At 36.5% G+C, this 22,248-nt stretch overlaps 2 protein-coding genes across 2 annotated transcripts; both read left to right on the forward strand.

The window, feature by feature from the left end:
• The first annotated feature begins 378 nt into the window (after window positions 1–378).
• Window positions 379–2,753, forward strand: LOC115995129 (epoxide hydrolase 3-like). Its single transcript, XM_031119567.1, has 4 exons — window positions 379–1,088; window positions 1,840–1,929; window positions 2,045–2,112; window positions 2,420–2,753. The coding sequence occupies exons 1-4, from the start codon at window positions 459–461 to the stop codon at window positions 2,553–2,555; spliced, it is 924 nt and encodes a 307-aa protein (XP_030975427.1). The 5' UTR covers window positions 379–458; the 3' UTR covers window positions 2,556–2,753.
• Window positions 2,754–17,324: 14,571 nt separating this feature from the next.
• On the forward strand, window positions 17,325–20,829 carry LOC115994166 (epoxide hydrolase 3-like). The gene is made up of 4 exons (XM_031118227.1): window positions 17,325–18,160; window positions 19,964–20,053; window positions 20,141–20,208; window positions 20,535–20,829. The coding sequence occupies exons 1-4, from the start codon at window positions 17,507–17,509 to the stop codon at window positions 20,668–20,670; spliced, it is 948 nt and encodes a 315-aa protein (XP_030974087.1). The 5' UTR covers window positions 17,325–17,506; the 3' UTR covers window positions 20,671–20,829.
• The last annotated feature ends 1,419 nt before the right edge of the window (window positions 20,830–22,248 follow it).

Consider the following 22,248-nt stretch of genomic DNA (forward strand, 5'->3'; position numbering starts at 1 on the left):
CATGTGTTTCTCACAAGCAGCTTTAGGATGTACACACGTAATTCTCACAAGCAGCTCTTACCTTCCCTTGAGATTTAGGAGAAACAGATTTAGGATGTACACATATGTTTCTCACAAGCAGCTCTAACCTTCCCTTGAGATTTAGGATGTACACACGTGTCTCACAAGCAGCGCATGTGTGTGGCTTACAAGCCGCTAATGTGTAATACAGAAAGAGATATTTAAATTGTTTTTTTTTTTGTGATTGAAAAAGTCAAAAAGATATTTAACAACGTTTAAAATATTTTTCAGACCTTTCTATACTAAAATTTGTATTCTCTTAAAAAAAAAATTTTGTCGTATTCCTAATATCTCAATTTATTCTCACTTTAAATCTCAAGCTTTTTTCTTGATCTGGTTATGAACAGAGAGATAAGAAAACAAAGACACTTAAAACTGTGAAAGAAAAAGAACTTGACATGGTGAACTTTGTGGCTGCACTGAGGCCCATGGTGAGTTGGCTAATGAAGATTGCGGGTCTGCAACCCTACACAGTGGAGATCGAACCAGGCACGGTCATGAACTTCTGGGCTCCCCTAGAGACCCTGAAGAAGAAACCCAGTAAAAAGGGTGACAAGCCCGCGGTGGTCCTGGTCCAAGGCTTCTTCTCTGACGGCATAATGACTTGGCTGTTCCAGGCCTTTGCTCTAACCAAACAATACTCAGTTTATATACCGGACCTCCTCTTCTTCGGTGGCTCTATCACCGACAAAACCGACAGGTCACCGAGTTTCCAAGCGGAGTGTTTGGTTGCGGGGTTAAGGAAGCTCGGGGTGGAGAGGTGCACTGTGGTTGGGTTTAGCTATGGTGGGACGGTAGCGTTCAAAATGGCTGAGCTGCATGCAGACTTGGTTGAGGCCGTGGTGGTGTCCGGTTCGGTCATAGAGCTGACTGACTCCACCAATGAACCAATGCTGCAAAACCTTGGGTATTCTTCTGTTTCGGAGATGTTGTTGCCTACTTCTGCTAAGGCTTTGAAAAGGATTATCTCTCTTGCTTCACACAAAAAGCTGTGGTTGCCGGATCGCTTTTACAAAGACTTCCTTGAGGTTTGCTTGTACCCTTACTGTTAGTAAAATATCCGTTTAAAGTATAGAATTTTTGTTGAGGAATTTACTTCCAAAGTTCAAAAAATAATAGTTGGTCTGTCAAGTTGTTACCTGTGTTATTAATGGGTAGAAAAGTAATTTCAGTGATGGATTTAAATTAGATCGAATAACAACTAATCACTTATTATTTATTATTAAAATGTTATGGACGTAACTCCTTTCTATATTTATATATTTATAAAAGTTTAATATGATACTACGTGGGACTAACAGATTTTTCTAATTTAAACCACTTTAATTAGGTATTTTGTGAGTAAAAATCTCATTTACTTTTTAGATGGTTTTGGGCAAATGAGGTCATGGTGTTAATCTTAATCTTGGTTTTTGTCACTGTTTAATGCTTGTGTGTTTGTTAGATGGTAACTTAATGAAAGATTTTAAGTTTGATTGGGTAAAACTCGAACTTGTCAGACCAGACCTATTACCACGTCTAGTAATTGCACACAATGGCTCTCAAAAGTGCCTTGGTGCCCAAACTTAATTTGCATCTAATAAAATTAAACAGTCGTATGTAATTCAGTTAGTAAAAATGTAAAATAGCTAGTCACTTCTAATGCAATATAATAATCTAAGCATTATATGCTCTAATAGCTGAAAGCTGATCTTTCAATAACACATTTTAATTGACATTAGCATTATTCATAATAATCCCTGTGGCCGGTACTAACTGGTTTCTTAGAGCAAATTATAGGTGATGTATAACAACAGGAAGGAAAGAGGTGAACTCCTAGAAGCTTTTGTCATCAGCAACAAGGATTTCACGGTTCCCAATTTCCCACAGGTAATCCACATTCCGTTGTATCTTGAAAAGTTTATTTATGTACTGAGATTCTGTCAATTTCTTTATCAGAAAAATGATAGCCCTGTGGCTTTTTTTTTTTTTTTTTTTTTTGCAGATGATACATCTCTTATGGGGTGAGAATGATCGGCTTTTGAAGCTAGAAATTGCCCAAAACTTGAAAGGGTAGGTCTGATAACTCCTGTCCAATGGGCCAAGAGGAACCAACTTGGACCATTTAAATAGCAGGCCTATTTTTTTTTTTTTATGAACAAATAGCAGGCCTTTTTTTTTTTGATGAACAAATAGCAGGCCTTTTGGTGCATCTTTTAATTTTTTTTTGATGAACTTGGTGCATCTTTTAATTTCCCCAAACAATAGGTCAATTTACATAAGCTATGGACCCTATTGTGACCACCATATATAATAGAAGTACTAGTTTATAGCCTTAAAGTTGAGCATACTAAAACGATTTTAAATACTGTGATTGCAGGCAACTAGGAGAAAATGCCTCATTCCAAGGGATAAAAAAGGCCGGTCACTTAGTTCATCTTGAACATCCTTGTGTTTACAGCAGGTGTCTGAAGCAGTTCCTTGCCTCCTTGCACGAAGATAAAGCTCGGAAATGACGAGCTTAGTGTTAAGTTCAATGAAGAATGATATAATTTAACATCTAAATATGCGAGGCAGAAATTGTTTCGTTAGGATCTTTAGTATTGGCAAATTCCTTGACAAATTTGAATGTAATTTGGGTCATAAACCTTCGAATTCATATGATCTAACCTTTGTCTTGTGATGTGATAATTTCAGGTCTTTGACGTTGTTCATTTTCTTAGTTATATTTTATTTTTGTTATCATTTAAAAAAAAAATTATGGTATGCCTGAAAAGAGTGGAGTGATTATTATCATTTGGGTGTAGGCAAAAAATTATTTGCCTTTGGTCTGGGGTTTTTTTTATTTTTTTATTTTAATCTAACTTTTAACTTTTTTTGAAAATAAACTAATTTTTAATTTTTATGTTACGTACTTAACATAAAAATTATTGAATACTACATATTTTGATAAACGCTATGTAAATAAGTTAACGAAAATTACTGGATACCCAAATGGACATAAGATGTCCTTGTAACTTATTATTAACTAGTGCATAACCTATGCATATGCACGGGTATATTTTAAAACAATCATAATTACACACACACATATAGGGTTGGGTTCAAGTTACACTTGATAAAACTTTACGTGATGTTATACCATTCAATGTTTTTTAATTGAATGCAAATTTTGACAAATTCACATTTAGATTATTATCTTCGTATATTGTCCATGTTTGCAAATTTTCAAGGTAATAAAAGATTAATAGTCATGTTATTAATTAATTGTTTAAATTCAAGTTTTTGTAGTTTAAAATAATACATAAAAAATGAGTTTATGGATTAAATGGTAAATAACATTCAATTGACATAAAAATTGGCATGAATGTTAAAAACATATAGAACACGTAATTTAAAGGTGAGAGTTGGGTTGAGTTTATAGAGGGTTGGGTTGGATTACATGTTCTATATTTTCTTAACATGCATGTCAATTTTCATGTCAATTAGATGTAATTTACTATTCAATTCATAAACTCATTTTTTATGCATTATTTTAAACTGCAAAAACTTGTAATTAAATAATTGATTGATGATATGACTATTGATTTTTGATCATCTTGAAATTTTGTAAGCATGAAAAATATACGAAAATAATATAATCCAGCAGTGGATTTATCAAAATTTACATCTAATTAAAAAAAAGGCAGAAAGCACATTTTAGTCCCTACATTTTCAGGCTATTCCCATTTTAGTCCCTACATTTTATTTTTACCGTTTTTAGTCCCTATCATAAAAAACGCTTCCCGTTTTGGTCCATGCCGTTACATCAGAAATGGAGAAAGCTGACATGGCAAACGGTAGGAATAAATAATACTAAATTAATATTCATGTGGCCTAAATTAATAATAAAAAATGTTTTTTGGCATTAAAAAATGCCACATCAGCATCTAAATTAAAAAAATTAATTTATTAATTTCAACTAAATTAAAAAAATTAAAAACAGAATTAAAAACTAAAAATCATATGAATTGAGATCTAAGTGTGTTTTGAACAAGAACAACAAGAACACAAACCTAGATCTGTGCCCTGCTTAGTGTTAAGTTCAATGGAGAACAATATAATTTAACATCTAAATATGTGAAGCTGAAATTGTCTCGTTAGGATTTTTAGTATTGGCAATTTCCTTGACAAATTTGAATGTAATTTGGGTCATAAACCTTCATTGGATTCATATGGTCTAACCTTTGTCTTATGATGTGATAATTTCAGGTCTTTGACGTTGCTCATTTTCTTAGCTATATTTGATCTTTGTTATCATTTATAAAAAAAAAATTAAAAAAAATTATGGTATGCCTGAAGAGAATGAAGTGATTATTATCATTTGGGTGAAGGCAAAGAATTATTTGTGTTTTGTCTCAGTGTTTTTTTTTTTTTTTTTTTTTTTGGGTAAATAATCTAACCTTTAACTTTTTTAAAAATAAGCTAACTTTTAAGTTTTATATTACATAATTAACACAAAAGTTATTGAATACTATATTATTATTTTTTTTTTTTAAACACTATATAAATAAGCTAAGAACATTACTAGACATTCAAATGGACATAAGGTATCCTTGTAACATATTACTAACTAGTGTGTAATTTGTGTGTATGTACAGGTACATTTTAAAACAATCACAATTACACACCTATATAAGTTCAAATTAATCCTAGTGTTAGAGTTAGAACTTACATATTTTTTAAGTCATGAATGCCTAAAATATGCAATAGTTTCTCATATTATATATATGTGGGGCCAAAGAGTTTGTGACCCCGGCCCACTTTGCTTTAGGGCCCAAGGCCCGAGCCGAGGAGGGATATTGCTGAGGACGTATAGTGAAGGTCCAAATGGCCTAGAGATATCGCCGAGGATGATTCTATCCTTGGCATCCCAACGCGCTCCTAAAAGAAAGTGCAAGTGTGGTATAGGAACAGTTTAAGGAAAAGCTGAACACCTCCACATTGATGGAGAAAGGACCCCTGGATAATATGGCGGCAAAGGACAAAGGAAAGGCTGCCATTACTGCAAATAAATACTCTGTGCCAGACAGAGCAATACTTTTCAGCTTTTACAACCACCCCCAACCACTTCGGGTATGGGCTGATGGGACAAGTATCAGTCCTGGAAAGCTGAACCTACACGTGGACGTTGGAGGAAGGGTAAAGGCTAATATAAAAGGAGAAGTAAGCAATCCAGAAAAAGGGGGCAGGGCTGGGAAAAAGGCCAAGAACCAGAGCCTTCCAGGCCATGCCGAGGAGAAAGACTTCTTGAGCAAATATGGTTCACCTTTGTATGAGTACCATGATTAACCACCACCCGGTGATCAGGGCCTAGCCTTTCAAGCCCACGCTCTACAAGTAATATTATTTGGACCCTTAACGTGCGAACCCAATATCATTTTGGGATCGTTACAAATTGAGTCCTTACAATATATATATATACATATATATTTTAGAATCTAATTTGATTTAGACTTTTCGATTTTTGCATTCAATAATTCACTTATCACAAAAATTAAAAAATTAGATAGAACACATGACATAAAATTGAACTCCAATTTAGAAACTAATTGGAATTAGACTCTTTAATTTTTGTTGCTAATAATTCACTTGACACAAAAATTTAAAAATTAAATCAGACACGTGGCGCAAAATTAGACTCCAATTTAGTATCTAATTGAACTTTCTTTAATATATATGGGTCATGTTAATGGGTGCTCTTAGGAAAATTGTTAATAAATCATATTAGGAAAGTTTTAACATTACTTTCAGGGGAAATATAAAAAGTTGTCAGAAAAATTAATTGTTTTGTCATTTTCCCATAAAATATTTCTAAAAATAGTTTCTAAACCAATACCCTTAGAACATTCGTTATCTAATTAGATTAAGGGTATTTTTGACATTTTTTAAAGCCATAACTAACTTTATGAATCTTCGAAAATTAATTTTTTTGTCATTTTCCCATAAAATATTTCTAAAAATAGTTTCTAAACCAATGCCCTTAGGACATTCGTTATTTTTTTAAAGTCATAACTAACTTTCTGAATCTTCTTATATTTTTGACATTTTTTTAAAGCCATAACTAACTTTCTGAATCTTCTTAATATATATATATATATATATATATTTATATTTATATATATTGAGAAGATTCAGAAAGTTAATTATGGCTTTAAAAAAATGTCAAAAATACCCTTAATCTAATTAGATAATCTTTATTCTTAAAAAATAAAAAATAGGGTCAAAATTGTAATTCAAAAAAATTTAAAAACAAAAAAAAACCTAATAGATAAGTTTTTTTCCCTAAAAATTAGCACACTCTTTATTTGAATATATTTCAAGCACGTTAATACATTTTTTCCTAAAAAATAGCACATACTAAACCTAGCAATTTATTTATTTTCAAATCCTAAATTTTAATTTTTTAAAAATTCATTCATATGTAACCTCGCTAACAATAAATAAATTCAATTTGAAAGATTACATTAAACTCAAAATAATAATAAATAAAAAAAAGCCTCATTACACGTGCAGAGCATGTGTGATAAGGATAGAATATATTAAGAGGATTTAGAAAGTTAGTTATAATTTCAAAAAATGTCAAAAATACCTCTAATCTAATTAGATAACCCTTATCCTTAAAAAATTATAAAAAATAAGGTTAAAATTGTAATTCAACAAATTTAAAATAAAAAAAATACAAGAGAAACTTTTTTTCTAAAAGTTAGCATTTTCTATCTAATCCTAAAAATTAGTACACTTTTTATCTAAACATATCTCAGGTACGTTTGATACTCCATTCGTCTCAATTTGTTTGTCCTGTTTAAAAAGTCAAACTTTTTGAGGGAACATCATTTATTGTCTTATCTGCCTTATAAAAATGCATAAGTTTAAAAAACTGTCCTTAAATAAATTTATCAACTTTTTTTTTTAAAAGAGTTATTTTTAATGTGGCAACTAAAAATGTATTCCAATTAGATTGATTTTTTAAATATTCGTTAGTTTTCTTTTCAAATAATTTTGAAAATAAAGTAGGGGTATAATAGGTGTGGGGCCCAATAATTTAAGGACCAAGCCCAATTGCTCCTGGAAAATCCGAAGGCCCAATCCGAGGAGAGCTGTGGCCCAAGCTCTACAGTACAGAGCACAAAACAATTTTGGAAGGCAGCCGAGGACAGTTTGGTCCTCGGCAGATCCTGAATCCCACCGAAATGAAGGGATAAAACTGGTACAGAGACGAATTTGTAAGGAGATCCAAAATATCTTGGGAAAGTTATCCTTACTACCCTTCCGGATAAGACCCAACACGTGACAGAGCCGTACTCTGCAGCCTTATCAACCATACCCAACAATTCTGGGATTAGACTGATGGGACAAATATCAGTCTTGTAAAGATTGACCCTACACGTGGACGAAGGACAATGAACACAGACGAGTATAAAAGAAGAAAGTAAATAAATCTAGAGAGGATCCCATCCGACCAGAAGAAAAAGAAAGATGACAGGGGGGAGAACATCTCAACAACACCGGACTTCACTGAAGAAGTCCGTCGTTGGATAACCGGGGTAAGACCTCAATGGTCCTCGGATCAACTCCGAGGAGTCCCATCCCATAGGGTGCGACGTCTTAGGGCTTAAATGTTCAAGCCCAACTCCTTTTTCTACCTGAATTCCTATAAAGCCAGGATCGGCATCGCCCCGTGACCAGCGGCTAGCTTTTCAAGCCCACTCTCTACAAATTATATTGTGAGGGATCTTCCGTGCGCGAGCCCAACATCCTTATTGGGCCGCCAGAGAATTGTGTCCTTACAATTGGCGCCGTCTGTGGGAAAGCTTGCGCGTTGGCGCAGGTGGCGGTGGAGTCAGCTCTCTAGCAAGCAGAAATTTCTGGGATTTCCCCCGTCTCCGACGACATATAGTTGTTGCTCCGACGTAAGCTTCTGCTAGGGGCTACGCCTCGCAGTGCTAAGGGCGCGGGCGTCTCTAGGGGCTTTCAGCCTCAGGCCAACTGTCCCCGCCTTGGTGTAGGGGCTCGTGGTTGAAAAATAAGTAAATTAAAAGATCATAAGTTTTGGACAGAACCAAGGCCTTGCATGGTCCTCGGACTCAAGCCTATGGGGAAACCAAGTACAAAAAAAGATCGTAAGTTTTGGACAGAACCAAGGCCTTGCATGGTCCACGGACTCAAGCCTATGGGGAAACCAAGTACATTAAAAGATCATAAGTTTTGGACAGAACCAAGGCCTTGCATGGTCCTCGGACTCAAGCCTATGGGGAAACCAAGTACAAAAAAAGATCATAAGTTTTGGACAGAACCAAGGCCTTGCATGGTCCTCGGACTCAAGCCTATGGGGAAACCAAGTACAAAAAAAGATCATAAGTTTTGGACAGAACCAAGGCCTTGCATGGTCCTCGGACTCAAGCCTATGGGGAAACCAAGTACAAAAAAAGATCATAAGTTTTGGACAGAACCAAGGCCTTGCATGGTCCTCGGACTCAAGCCTATGGGGAAACCAAGTACATAAAAAGATCGTAAGTTTTGGACAGAACCAAGGCCTTGCATGGTCCTCGGACTGAAGCCTATGGGGAAACCAAGTACAAAAAAAGATCATAAGTTTTGGACAGAACCAAGGCCTTGCATGGTTTTCGGACTCAAGCCTATGGGGAAACCAAGTACATCAAAAGATCGTAAGTTTTGGGCAGAACCAAGGCCTTGCATGGTCCTCGGACTCAAGCCTATGGGGAAACCAAGTACAAAAAAAAGATCATAAGTTTTGGACAGAACCAAGGCCTTGCATGGTCCTCGGACTCAAGCCTATGGGGAAACCAAGTACATAAAAAGATCGTAAGTTTTGGACAGAACCAAGGCCTTGCATGGTCCTCGGACTCAAGCCTATGGGGAAACCAAGTACAAAAAAAGATCATAAGTTTTGGACAGAACCAAGGCCTTGCATGGTCCTCGGACTCAAGCCTATGGGGAAACCAAGTACAAAAAAAGATCATAAGTTTTGGACAGAACCTAGGCCTTGCATGGTCCTCGGACTCAAGCCTATGGGGAAACCAAGTACAAAAAAAGATCGTAAGTTTTGGACAGAACCAAGGCCTTGCATGGTCCACGGACTCAAGCCTATGGGGAAACCAAGTACATTAAAAGATCATAGTTTTGGACAGAACCAAGGCCTTGCTTGGTCCTCGGACTCAAGCCTATGGGGAAACCAAGTACTCAAAAGAAAAATCACAAGTTTTGGACAGAACAAAGCCCTTGCATGGTCCTCGGACTCAAGCCTATAGGGAAACCAAGTACTCGAAAGAAAAATCACAAGTTTTGGACAGAATCAAGGCCTTGCATGGTCCTCGGACTCAAGCCTATGGGGAAACCAAGTACAAAAAAGATCGATAAGTTTTGGACAGAACCAAGCCTATGCAGTGGTCCACACGCGCACCCTCACGCGCGCACAAACCAAGGTACATTAAAAGATCGATAAGTTTTGGCAGAATCCAAGGCCTTGCATGGTCCTCGGACTCAAGCAGATATGGGAAACCAACGTACAAAAAAGAATCATAAAGTTTTGGAACAGAATCAAGGGCCCTTGCATGGTCCTCGAGGCTCAAGCCTATGGGGAAACCAGTACATTAAAAGATCATAAAGTTTTGGACGAGAACCAAGGCCTTGCATGGTCCCACGGACTCAAGCCTATGGGACAAGTACAGACAAAAGATCATCAAAGTTTTTGGACCAGAACCAAAGCCTTGCATGGTCCACGGACTCAAGCCTATGGGGAAACCAAGTACATTAAAAGATCATAAGTTTTGGACAGAACCAAGGCCTTGCATGGTCCTCGGACTCAAGCCTATGGGGAAACCAAGTACAAAAAAAGATCATAAGTTTTGGACAGAACCAAGGCCTTGCATGGTCCTCGGACTCAAGCCTATGGGGAAACCAAGTACATTAAAAGATCATAAGTTTTGGACAGAACCAAGGCCTTGCATGGTCCTCGGACTCAAGCCTATGGGGAAACCAAGTACAAAAAGAAGATCATAAGTTTTGGACAGAACCAAGGCCTTGCATGGTCCTCGGACTCAAGCCTATGGGGAAACCAAGTACATTAAAAGATCATAAGTTTTGGACAGAACCAAGGCCTTGCATGGTCCTCGGACTCAAGCCTATGGGGAAACCAAGTACATTAAAAGATCATAAGTTTTGGACAGAACCAAGGCCTTGCATGGTCCTCGGACTCAAGCCTATGGGGAAACCAAGTACACAAAATAAAAACTGTTACTAGAGCATTAAAATCTGCCCGAAGAGAACTTCTCGTTAACAGTTGGGTCAGTCTTTAATTGCACGGGTTCCCCGGTCTACCCTCAGATCCCCAGTGCCAAAGGGGCTGATACGATACGGCACAGTATGTTGTCCCAAGGGCACGATCCAAGTCCATCGCTGCTCGGCTGCTCTCTCGGATATTCGTCTAGCGTGCATCACGCAGCGCTCAGCAGCTATCTCGGTTAGTTCCATGAATTCAATCTATTGAGGATTACCATTGTTATGCTTGATAATATTTGCGAGTTTAAACTAATAAGGGTTTGTATTAAAGTGTTCTTCCGTCCAGAATATTGTTAAAGGCATGTTTAGACTTAATATTCAGACCCAAAGTGGTTGTTGCAAAAAAAATAACATATGCATAAAGAAATAAACACATCTTTTATTAAGACAAAAGAACAGTACAGTGTACAATAAAAGCTGAAACCAGCTTACATTAGAGTTAACTGCGTAAGCAAAAGAAAAGCACAAAAGAGTAAAGATGATGCCGAGGAGATATCTCAGAGGAGAGGTTGGCTACTGTTCCAAGATGTCGTCTAAGGAAACTATTCCTCGACGCTTCTACATGCCCATAACTCAGGCAGCCAAAGAACCTGACCTCAGGCTAACACCATCTACAGCAAAGATGCAGGGAGCCGGCAGTTGGGAAGCCCCCGCAGAAGTTTGCCTGCTACAAGGCAGACGGCGCTGATGGCGGAAATTCCTTCTTCGGGCATGCCAAAAATCTGGCATGACCAGAACCTGCTTCGGATTTTGACTAAAAGAAGGAGAAACATCCTTTCCCCTCTCTCGAATTGAGATATTCTCTTGAGTCTACGCCTCCTTGGCCTGTACCTCACTATCTGGAGTCTCAGGAAGACACAGCGCTTTTGTGGCGGAGAGAGCTCCTTTGCCCCAATCCTCGCCTCGAACATGATGTACTAAGAGAGGAGACTGAAGAATTCGTGTGAAAGTAAAGCAACCTTCTCTCCTATTTATTTAAAAGATGAGGTGACGGCATTTAATTCACGCAGCGTCCCAAGGAACGCTACAGACAAAAGGTCCCCGGCTCGATTTCCAATGCCGTCTGCAACCCTGAGATTAAAGGAGCCTCGTGAAGGCGCACCTCGAATACTGGGACGCCAAAAAGTACCGCGTGACCAAAGACTACGGAAATGCCTCTAAATCTGTGGGCCTAATAAATTCGCGGCCCAGGCCCGTTCTGCATGGAAGCCCATGGACTATGGCCCACACCAAGGAATAACCGTTACCGAGGACAACTTCCTGCTCGGCAACATATGAGACACCTGAGGAAAGACAGGTGCAAAGAGAAAAAGGGAGGGCATAAAGTTTTGGACAGAACCAAGGCCTTGTATGGTCCTCGGACTCAAGCCTATGGGGAAACCAAGTACAAAAAATTATTATTATTACAAGTTTTGGACATAACCAAGGCCTTGCGTGGTCCTCGGACCCAAGCCAAGGTGGTAAGTACTACTTTTTATTGGTCTGCCTTATTGTGCCAAGCACTTCTATTAAGATTATGGCAACATCTTTTTATTATTAAGTATTTTGGTCTTAGTCGTCATTGATTTAGATGCGGTATTATTGAGCCGAGCAGCACTTGCAAATTTATAAAAACAAAGAGACAGAACATGTAAAGTGAAATAGAAACAACTTTTATTAATATGAAAAATTATTACAATGTACAAAAAGAGGCTTCAACAAGCCTATACAAAAGAGGGGCTGCCGAAACAATACTAACATCCACAGTACAGATAAGCAAACGATCAAGCGCCTTTTTGAACTTGTCTTCAAAGTCTCTCCAATCTCTGCCTCAGTGTTGCTCATACTAAAAGAAGAACTCACTTCAAAAAAAAAAGAGAACGAAGAAGAAGGAAATAGTAAGGAAGAAATCAATGAAGAAGATGGAGGACATGAGTAAGAGAAGGAGGAGAAGAAGAGTGGGAGAAATGAAAAGACAAAGAGAGGAGCAAAAGAGGGAGAAGGACAGCACCAAGGCGGAACTGGTGCTGGGAAGACTATAAGAGGAAGACGGAGGAGGGCACTAGTGAGCAAGGAGAAGCAGAAGCAGAAGCACTTCGCCCCTGCCTCAACCCTGACTCCTAACACACCGGTGCCATGTTAGGTACGCTCGTGAGGAGCCGAGTGGTGCTGATATTGGGTGTTCTCAACTCAGTCACGCCAAGAGTTCGACATGACGAGCCCCTGCTTCGAATTTTGGCTGAAAGAGAGGCGGGACAGATCTTAAGTTTGCGCCACCCTTGCCCTGATCGAGCCATTTCAAGCTTTATCAGAACATGGTGTTTTGAGGAGGGGCATGTTTTCTTCATCGTTCGTTATGGTAGGCGTGTACTGATATGGCGTATAAACAAACGGGCTAAGCAAGCGCTAAGGAAGGCTACGGGTTTCAAATCTCAGAGGGAAGGAGAGGAGTCTGCACGAAAGTGATGGCCTCCTGCTCGCCTTCTTATAGGAAGGGCAGAACGAAGGGTATTAAATGCATTCAAGTTTCCCAAAGGAATCTGAAGAAAAAAGAGGCGTCCGTTCCGTTTCCCCACCTTATCAGATGAGCCGCCGGACATAAATGAGCCTCGTAAAGGGGATTCATTAAGGGCGCGTCTGGGACAGCCAAGCGGCAGGAGTGGATCACGAGCAGATTAAATGGAATCCCTAGAAAACCGGCTAAATCTCCTGGACAGGTGGAAAACCGCTCACATAAATGCGGAGTGGAACTAAACAAGCCATATTAAGGGCCCGGGTTTGCCAAAACCCTCCCTTCCAACCCGGAAGTCGGATGGAAGGGTTTTGAGGGGCTATTGTGGGGCCCAATAATTTAAGGACCAAGCCCAATTGCTCCTGGAAAATCCGAAGGCCCAATCCGAGGAGAGCTGTGGCCCAAGCTCTACAGTACAGAGCACAAAACAATTTTGGAAGGCAGCCGAGGACAGTTTGGTCCTCGGCAGATCCTGAATCCCACCGAAATGAAGGGATAAAACTGGTACAGAGACGAATTTGTAAGGAGATCCAAAATATCTTGGGAAAGTTATCCTTACTACCCTTCCGGATAAGACCCAACACGTGACAGAGCCGTACTCTGCAGCCTTATCAACCATACCCAACAATTCTGGGATTAGACTGATGGGACAAATATCAGTCTTGTAAAGATTGACCCTACACGTGGACGAAGGACAATGAACACAGACGAGTATAAAAGAAGAAAGTAAATAAATCTAGAGAGGATCCCATCCGACCAGAAGAAAAAGAAAGATGACAGGGGGGAGAACATCTCAACAACACCGGACTTCACTGAAGAAGTCCGTCATTGGATAACCGGGGTAAGACCTCAATGGTCCTCGGATCAACTCCGAGGAGTCCCATCCCATAGGGTGCGACGTCTTAGGGCTTAAATGTTCAGGCTCAACTCCTTTTTCTACCTGAATTCCTATAAAGCCAGGATCGGCATCGCCCCGTGACCAGCGGCTAGCTTTTCAAGCCCACTCTCTACAAATTATATTGTGAGGGATCTTCCGTGCGCGAGCCCAACATCCTTATTGGGCCGCCAGAGAATTGTGTCCTTACAATAGGAATATTAATGAATTAATGACTTTTATTTTTAGAAACAAGACGATATTTTGGGACATCCCAAAATGAAATAGAGAAGAAACAAACTAGAATGGAGGTAGTACATTTTTTTTCTTAAAAACTACCACACACACTAAACCCAGTTTACTCAGTTTCAAATCCTAAATTTTAATTTTATAAAAATCATTTCCTAAGCAACCTCGCTAACAATAGGTAAATTCAAATTGAAAAATTATATTAAACAAAAAAAAAAAAAAACTCATTGCACGTGCAGAGAGTGTGTGATCAGTCTATTATTATATAAAACTAGTCGCTAACCCGTGCGATGCACGGAAAAGCTATTAAACATGACTTAGAAGATTATTCAATCACACACACAATCTTCTATTTTTTTTCCTATTTGATTTGATTTATTCTTTCTATTTTTTCTCTCTCCTATCTTTATCTTTAATCTTTATTTAATTTTTATCTTTTTCTTTTATCCACCGTAGAATTTAATACCTGATTAAAAAAAAAATTCTACACTCTAAGTGCTTGTTTAGAAACAGTTTATTTAGTTGAAATTGAAATTTTTTTTGTTGAAAGTACCTTAAATAAAGCCAGAAGGTAGTTGAAATATTACAGTGGGACTCATGAATAGTACTAAAAAGTATAATGAGACCCATGAATAATAGTAAAAATAAATTAAATAGTAGGTAAAATAAGCTAAATAGTTATAAAAAAAATCTTTTTAAACCAAGCCGCAAGCTAAATGTATATCTATATATTAATTTAGACTTATAAAAAAAAGTTTGTCTTATCTCCAATAATTTTTTAATTGGAATTTTCTTTTTCTTTTTTTAATGAGAAATTGTTATATCATCCACTAATTAAATAAAATGTGGAGATTAAAACTCACTACCACTTACTATTGTGTATTTAGAATAAATAAAAATTCTCTATTTAAAAAATACCGAAGATAAACCAAACCCATTAAAAAAAACTATATTTATGATTTATCTACTCTTTACGTGTTAATATCTTTTATTTTTCGTTTTTACTATCTTCCCTCTTTTTTCTTCGCATATTATCTTCTTTACTCCACAGCTGGCTTCAGCCACTGACACATGTTACCTCTCCACACTATTTGGCACACTACTCCATGTCCACAAAGGGTAAATTAAGATCTAATTTCAAATAAAAACATATATTTCACTCTCTTTTAGTCTTTCCTCATACAAGTTGCATCAAGTATTGGTCCATGGACGAAGGTCTCTCTTAGCAGCAATGGCCGAAGTTCTTTCTGCTTGGTAAGGGACTGTGTTACTCTCTTTTAGTCTTTCCTCATACAAGTTGTAGATCTCTCTTTGTTTCCTTATATAACTGGTAGCCATTGCATCAAGTATTGGTCCATGGACGAAGGTTTCTCTCAGTAGCAATGGCCGAAGTTCTTTTTGCTTGGTAAGGGACTGTGTTTTGTGTTTAAATTAGTGCCAGTCAAAGTGCTGGTACGAAATATAGTGGCTGTACCAACCACAACAGTCCCATATTCACTCCCTTGGTTGAAAGGCTGAGAAAAGAGAGAGAAGGTAGTTGCTTCGAAGGAGGTAGAAGGGAGTATCGGGATTTGCAATTTGTATTTGATAGGAAAAAAAAGATATTTATTATTTTTTTTTTAATAATGTTGATGTGTAAAAATGTGGGAGCTCTAAAGGTTTTGGTTTTATATGTATATATAGATGATGATCTGATTTTAGCTGACTCCCTTACTGTCGGCAGCGGACCACATAGGCCCTCAGCGAAATTTTAAATTTAGGTGAACCTAAACGAGAGAAGCAACCCAAGCCCACCAATCATTTTTCGAGCAACACAGGAGAGAGCCCACGGTATCAAGTGATTAGTTGGGCAACCTTTTCATCCGTCACCTTAATTTGATTTGAATTTGAATTTGATTTTTTTTTTTCTTTTTAGAAATGCCTTAATTTGATTTGATCCCAAAAAGATACTAATGTCTAACCAAAAAATCTATTAACACAAAAAATTACATAACTGTTTACGTGGTAAATTATGATTAGTAGATTTATATAAAAGTAATAAATAGTTATTCATAATCTATCATATGAGATAATTATAATAAAAATTGTGACTTTTTATGTGATATTAATTAAAATTTTTTATGTGTTACTAATTAAAATTACTCAGGTCTATTATACAATATCATCAGCTTAATTGACCGATTCCAAATGTTATCCTATAACTCCAAACCAACTAATATATAATAATGCTGATGTCATTTTAGAAATAAAGCTGCCATGTTTCACAAATTTTCATCCACTTTCCACCAAAAAGACGATGTTGAATTTAGTAGGCAGTGTAGTTGATCAAAACCAAACGACCTTGTCCGAATAGAAAAAAAAACGAATAATCATCATAATAATAATAAAATAAAAAGAACACCCACTTTGAGTAAACAAATCAAAACCCACAAGTAACTGAGTTTTTCGTGCAAGAAATTGTAAATTCAGCAAATTACAGAGCGTAGTCCTAACTCCTAAACAATAACATATGTGCTGGCTCTCAGTCACCTATATTTTTATTATTTATTTATTATCAAAAATGAAAGCTTGTACCTTAATAGAGGCAGTATTAATTCTTATTCTGTAAGTTTGAGAAGGAATAAAACAAATTAATCACTCTCTCTAATTAGTATTCTCTCTCTTATCTATAATTTATATATAAACAAAACATATTAACTTTTGGTTGAGCTCTTCATATTATAAGTTATAACACATAAATTTTGAAGACCTCATGTAATCATTATTGTTATATAAAATTTTGTTTTCACTTTTCAATTTTGGTTGACACTTACACACACTAATTATAATTATATTTTTTATATGCTATTTAGAGTTGCATATAATATAAATAAAGCTTTTGAAAAGTATATAGATAATTATTGTAATTATCAAGTTTTATATAATAAATAAAATGAAATAGAAAGAGAAGATCATAAACAAACACATTCATAATGTATACTTATCATAATTAACACATTCAGGAAAACATAAAAATCATATTTTGTGGTATGTTGCCATGTTAATGAACAAACCAATATCCTCTCACTCCAATAATGCCTTTACCATAATTGAAGCCTCGGTCATCCCTTCAATTCTAATATCCATTTTTTTCGTATAGACATGAATAAAGCTATGGATTAAAAACTGAAGTACAGAACATATAAAATAACTTTACCAAGCAAACTGATAAAGACAACAATTAAAAAACAAAAACAAAAACTAGAAAAACTACTATATAAAGAATTGAGACTTATACTATCATAGACTATTTTTTCCAAGCTGCCACAACATAGGTAATGTTGTTGTATTCAAATTAATTTCCATTCCATAAAAAAGCTCAATTTTAATTACTGATAACAACCCTGCACCAAACCCTCTCCCAACTTCTTGCCTTTATATGTCACTCAATTACGCAAGAGAGAAAAGGAAACAATAAGATACTGCCAAAAACTGTGAAAGACAGATCAAGAGAGCAAGCTAGCTAGGTAGACATGGTGAACCTTGTGGCTGCACAGAGACCCATGTTGCATGGGCTAATGAAGATGGCTGGTGTGCAACCCTACACTGTGGAGATCGAGCCAGGCACAGTCATGAGCTTCTGGGTCCCAGTGGAGACACTCAAGAAACCCAAAAAAAAGGGTGAAAAGCCTGAACCCCCAGCTAAACCAAACAAACCTGTGGTGGTTCTAGTCCACGGGTTCGCTTCTGAGGGCATCGTGACATGGCAGTTCCAAGTTGGTGCGTTGTCCAAAAACTACTCGGTTTACATACCGGACCTCCTCTTCTTCGGTGGCTCTATCACTGACAAAACCGACAGGTCGCCGAGTTTCCAAGCGGAGTGTTTGGTTACGGGGTTAAGGAAGCTTGGGGTGGAGAGGTGCACTGTGGTTGGGTTTAGCTATGGTGGGATGGTAGCGTTCAAAATGGCTGAGCAGCACGCAGACTTGGTTGAGTCCATGGTGGTGTCTGGGTCCATCATAGCCATGACTGACTCAATCAGTCAAACCACGCTGCAAGGCCTTGGGTTCTCTTCTTCTTCGGAGCTGTTGTTGCCTACTTCTGTTAAGGGTTTGAAAGCTCTTCTCTCTGTTGCTGCTCACAAAAAGCTGTGGTTCCCAGATCGCCTTCACAAAGACTTCCTTGAGGTTTGGTTGCTTTCACCGTTACTGTTATATGTATGGCAAATATGGCATGCGGTTCCATTACGTTTTGGCATTGTGTTATCTGCATTTTTAGTGGTAATCAATTCCCATACTTTTTGTGAATGAACTGCAATGATAATTAGGTTCAACTAGCATCCTTGCACAGCAATCTATTAACCACTTCAATTAGACCCTATATCATTTTCTAAACTATAAGTTCGCAATCAATTTAATTAGAATAATTTTCAAATCTATATTAATGTATAGAATCTTCATAATTTGGAACTAATAGTTTCAAGAATATAGTTCTTTCATAAACTAACTCAATTAATAAAAGAGCCATACATGATAGTCAAATATGTAGAAGAGTTTATTTTACTGTTTTGAACAAGAGCTCCAAATCATTGTTATGATTCTTTTATATAATTAATTAAATTTATTAAAGAAATAAAATATTATTTTAGAAGAATACTAATTGAAAAAAAAAAAATTAAAGTTTTAAGTTGGATGTATTAGGATGCTCTCCATATAAAATGGATTCATTTGATGGTTCAACCATTCAAGTTAAAAATTTAAAGGTATATCTAATGTTAGATCATTTAAAACTTTTAATAATATAGTATTTTGTACATCATTAAATTTAAGAAATAAAATCTTAACCATAAAATAAATTTTCTCTATTTGAAAAGAAGCGAAAAGTATATTGTTACATACTAATATGATAATTATCTATGAATTCTAATCTTTTTTAATGGATAAATGTTGATAACTGATTGGAGGTAAAAACTATTGCTATAGGGAAAATTATTAAATACTCTCGGATTACCATAAATGTGTACTCCCTCCTCTCACATAAATAGTGGGTTTCACTATGAATTTAATTAGTGGAACCCACCATTCATGTGAGAGGAGGGAATACTATGAATTTAATTAGTGGGACCCACCATTCATGTGAGAGGAGGGAATACGCATTTATGGTACTCCGGGAGTACACAATAATTTCCCTTGCTTATAATAGACTAGGAGTTTAAATGCATGCTGTGTTGACTTCCTTTCTTCATTTAAGTAATTCTAGTTCGAAATAGGAGGCTCATTTTATTTTTTGACAAAAAAGGAGGTCACATAGTATTTTTATTAAAGGGACTCTTTATTAAAATGAATATTATCGAATTTTAAAGAGGTATGAAATTTATTTGAAAACTTTTGGGCTGGGGTTGGGGAGTGCATTTTAATTAAAGGGACTTCTTATGAATTGCCAAAGGGTATAGAATAAAATATAGAGACTTTGGGGCTCCCTGGTTTCCACGTGGTACCATTTTTAATCTTCTCAATCATCACTTAGCAGTTGAAACTTTGAAGGAAGTTCCTTCAAATTAATGTACGTGGAAGAAAAAAATTTCTTAAAAAAAAAGAAAGATATGTTACTTATTATATTGGCAACGGCATTTGAATAGTGTATTTTATCCAAGGTTAATGAATAAACGTCGCGTATAAAAATTAAGTATGTATGACATAATAATAAAATCATGAACGAAATTAGAGTTTTCCTCAAAAAAAAAAAAAAAAAAATGAACGAAATTAGAGTAAGCATCCAATTAGATGAAGACTCTAGAATGATGACATAACTTTTGGCGGACATACTAATCCTTGACATCAAATTGGAATACTAGATGAAATAAACATTAACATTGATATAAGCATTATAGGCAGTACTAGTGGCTCTTTCAATAACACATTTTCAATGGAAATTAGCATCATTCACAATTCTTTTGGCCGGTACTAACTGGAGTCCTAGAGCAATTATAGGTGATGTTCACCAACAGGAAGGAGAGAGGTGAACTCCTAGAAGGCTTAGTCATTAGCAACAAGGATACCAAGGTTCCCAGTTTTCCACAGGTAATTTAGATCTAATGTTTACATGTACTTGCATTTTTTTTTTCTCTCCAGAAATTATAGCCTTGTAGCACTTGCATATTTTTGCAGAAGATACATCTCTTATGGGGTGAGAATGATCAGATTTTCAACCTGGAGCTTGCCCAAAACATGAAAGGGTAGGTCTAATAACTCTTTATTGAGATCACAACACTAATTTGGGCTATTTAGATAGCAAACCTATTTGAGAAATTATTCACTCTTATGACATGAGTCCTTCCTCCTCTCACAAGGGGTGTGGATCTTACTAGGGAGGAGTGGGAACGGAGAACTTCTGTATGAGTGGATAAATTCTTGGCATTTTGTTGATGTATCTAATTACCCAATTAATAGGTCAATTTACATAAGCTATGGACCCTATTGTGGCCACCATAAGCAAGAGAAGTACTAATTTAAAGCCTTAAAGTTGCACGAACTAAAATGATTTTAAATAATGTGATTATAGGCAACTTGGAGAAAATGCATCATTTCAAGGCATACCTAAGGCTGGTCACTTGGTTCACCTCGAACGACCTTGCGTTTACAATAGGTGTTTGAAGCAATTCCTTGCCTCCTTGCTCGCAAATAAAGCCCAAAAATGATAATACCAATAGTAAGTAGACATTATTTGTACTCTGTGCCAAGCTCAGTGTTAAAGTTCAATGAAGAACGATATAGTTTTAAGTGTTTAACATTTCAATAGGTGAAGCTAAGATTGTTTCAAGATTTGAATAAAATTTTGCTTTCATTTACTTTTATTATATCCGACTCCATAGAGCAACTGCTGAGAGACTATTGTCTGTACATGATACCCTATAAATAACATACAAAATGGTTGGAGAGAAATTATGTAGATGATCTCTGCACCTGCATGTGACGCTTTCTGCATGGTATTGGCTTCAAAACCAGTTTAAGATGAATACATGCTTGAGCAACAAAGTTCATCGAAATGATGACTGAATCTCTTTTTGAGTTTTTTCTTTATGATCCGTTTGAATTGAAGGAGAGAGAGATGAGTAGAGTAGAGTAGATTTGGCCTAAAATTAGTCTATTTTAAGCCAACTCTACTCTACTCTCTCTCATTCTCCTCTACATCCAAACAGGCCCTTAATTTCAGGAACCCAAAGTGACACAAAGACAACAGTAAAAGCAGAAACCAAGGTGTAAATGGTGAAGGTGCCTGTTGTAATGAATGAATCATATCAGTAAAAACATGACACACACATGCACATGCGCACACACAAATGTATACCTCCACTATTCCAAGTCAAGAGTAAGTTTGCAGTCATAGCCAATTAGCCAATGTTGCTATGCTGCCAGCAAGGCCCTTAATGTTCAAGGGAAGAATCTGAAATGTGCAAGTTGGGTGCCCAAAAAAAAAGGCACTTCAAAGCAAAGTGATTCATTTCAATTTGTTTTTTCTATTCTAAAAGATATACAAATAGACATGTTATCTACAGGAAAATTCTGAGTTCATCAACCTCAATGAACATTTCAAACGTTTAACTTTTGGACACAAATATTTAAAACTTTTTTACCCTTCTGATGATGAAGAAAAATTAAAATATTGAGGTTCTATGAATCTATAATTTGTGGTTTAAATTAGGGAGAATCTCCCCTGGCCCCAGGGCCTAGATAAATATACAAAGACCTCCCTTATACTTCTGAAATTACAAGTATATATATATATCCCTAGTAGAGTTGTCAGTTCAAGAGATACCAATATTATTCTGTCTTCACCCTCAATCCTTTACTCATCTCTATCATTGAACTCAAAAGTTTATTCAATAATCAGGGCCGGCACTTCCACTAGGCCAATTAGGCAATTGCCTAAGACCCTCAAGTGGAAGGGAGGCTCCAAAATTTTAGAAAAGATGGGGTAGAAGGGGGAAAAAATTTTGGTTTCAAATGAATCTAAAAAAATCCGGCACATCCTTTTAACCAAAAAACAAAATTTCTGTTATACCCGGTTAAACGTTGGTAGCACAAAAAAAAATTTTGGTCTAAATAAAATCAATTGTCCCAAAAATAATATTATTATCCTCTAGACAAACCAAAATTCAACAAGATAAACTACAAATCCGGTCTAAGAAATTAACCACAAAACAATCAATAATCAAAACAAATAAAAAACCTCAAATCTCTAAAAATTTTACTGTCTCTTTCTCATTCTTGCTCTA

Source organism: Quercus lobata, chromosome 6 (genome assembly GCF_001633185.2).
Source record: "Quercus lobata isolate SW786 chromosome 6, ValleyOak3.0 Primary Assembly, whole genome shotgun sequence".
Classification (NCBI taxonomy): domain Eukaryota; kingdom Viridiplantae; phylum Streptophyta; class Magnoliopsida; order Fagales; family Fagaceae; genus Quercus; species Quercus lobata.

Excerpts from the sequence above, each read along its gene's own strand:
- LOC115995129 (XM_031119567.1), top strand. The coding sequence starts at position 459 with ATGGTGAACTTTGTGGCTGCACTGAGGCCCATGGTGAGTTGGCTAATG. Across the intron at positions 1,089-1,839 it reads TTTACAAAGACTTCCTTGAG|GTGATGTATAACAACAGGAA; the intron begins GTTTGCTTGTAC and ends AGCAAATTATAG. Across the intron at positions 2,113-2,419 it reads ATTGCCCAAAACTTGAAAGG|GCAACTAGGAGAAAATGCCT; the intron begins GTAGGTCTGATA and ends CTGTGATTGCAG.
- LOC115994166 (XM_031118227.1), top strand. The coding sequence starts at position 17,507 with ATGGTGAACCTTGTGGCTGCACAGAGACCCATGTTGCATGGGCTAATG. Across the intron at positions 18,161-19,963 it reads TTCACAAAGACTTCCTTGAG|GTGATGTTCACCAACAGGAA; the intron begins GTTTGGTTGCTT and ends GAGCAATTATAG. Across the intron at positions 20,054-20,140 it reads AGGTTCCCAGTTTTCCACAG|AAGATACATCTCTTATGGGG; the intron begins GTAATTTAGATC and ends ATATTTTTGCAG.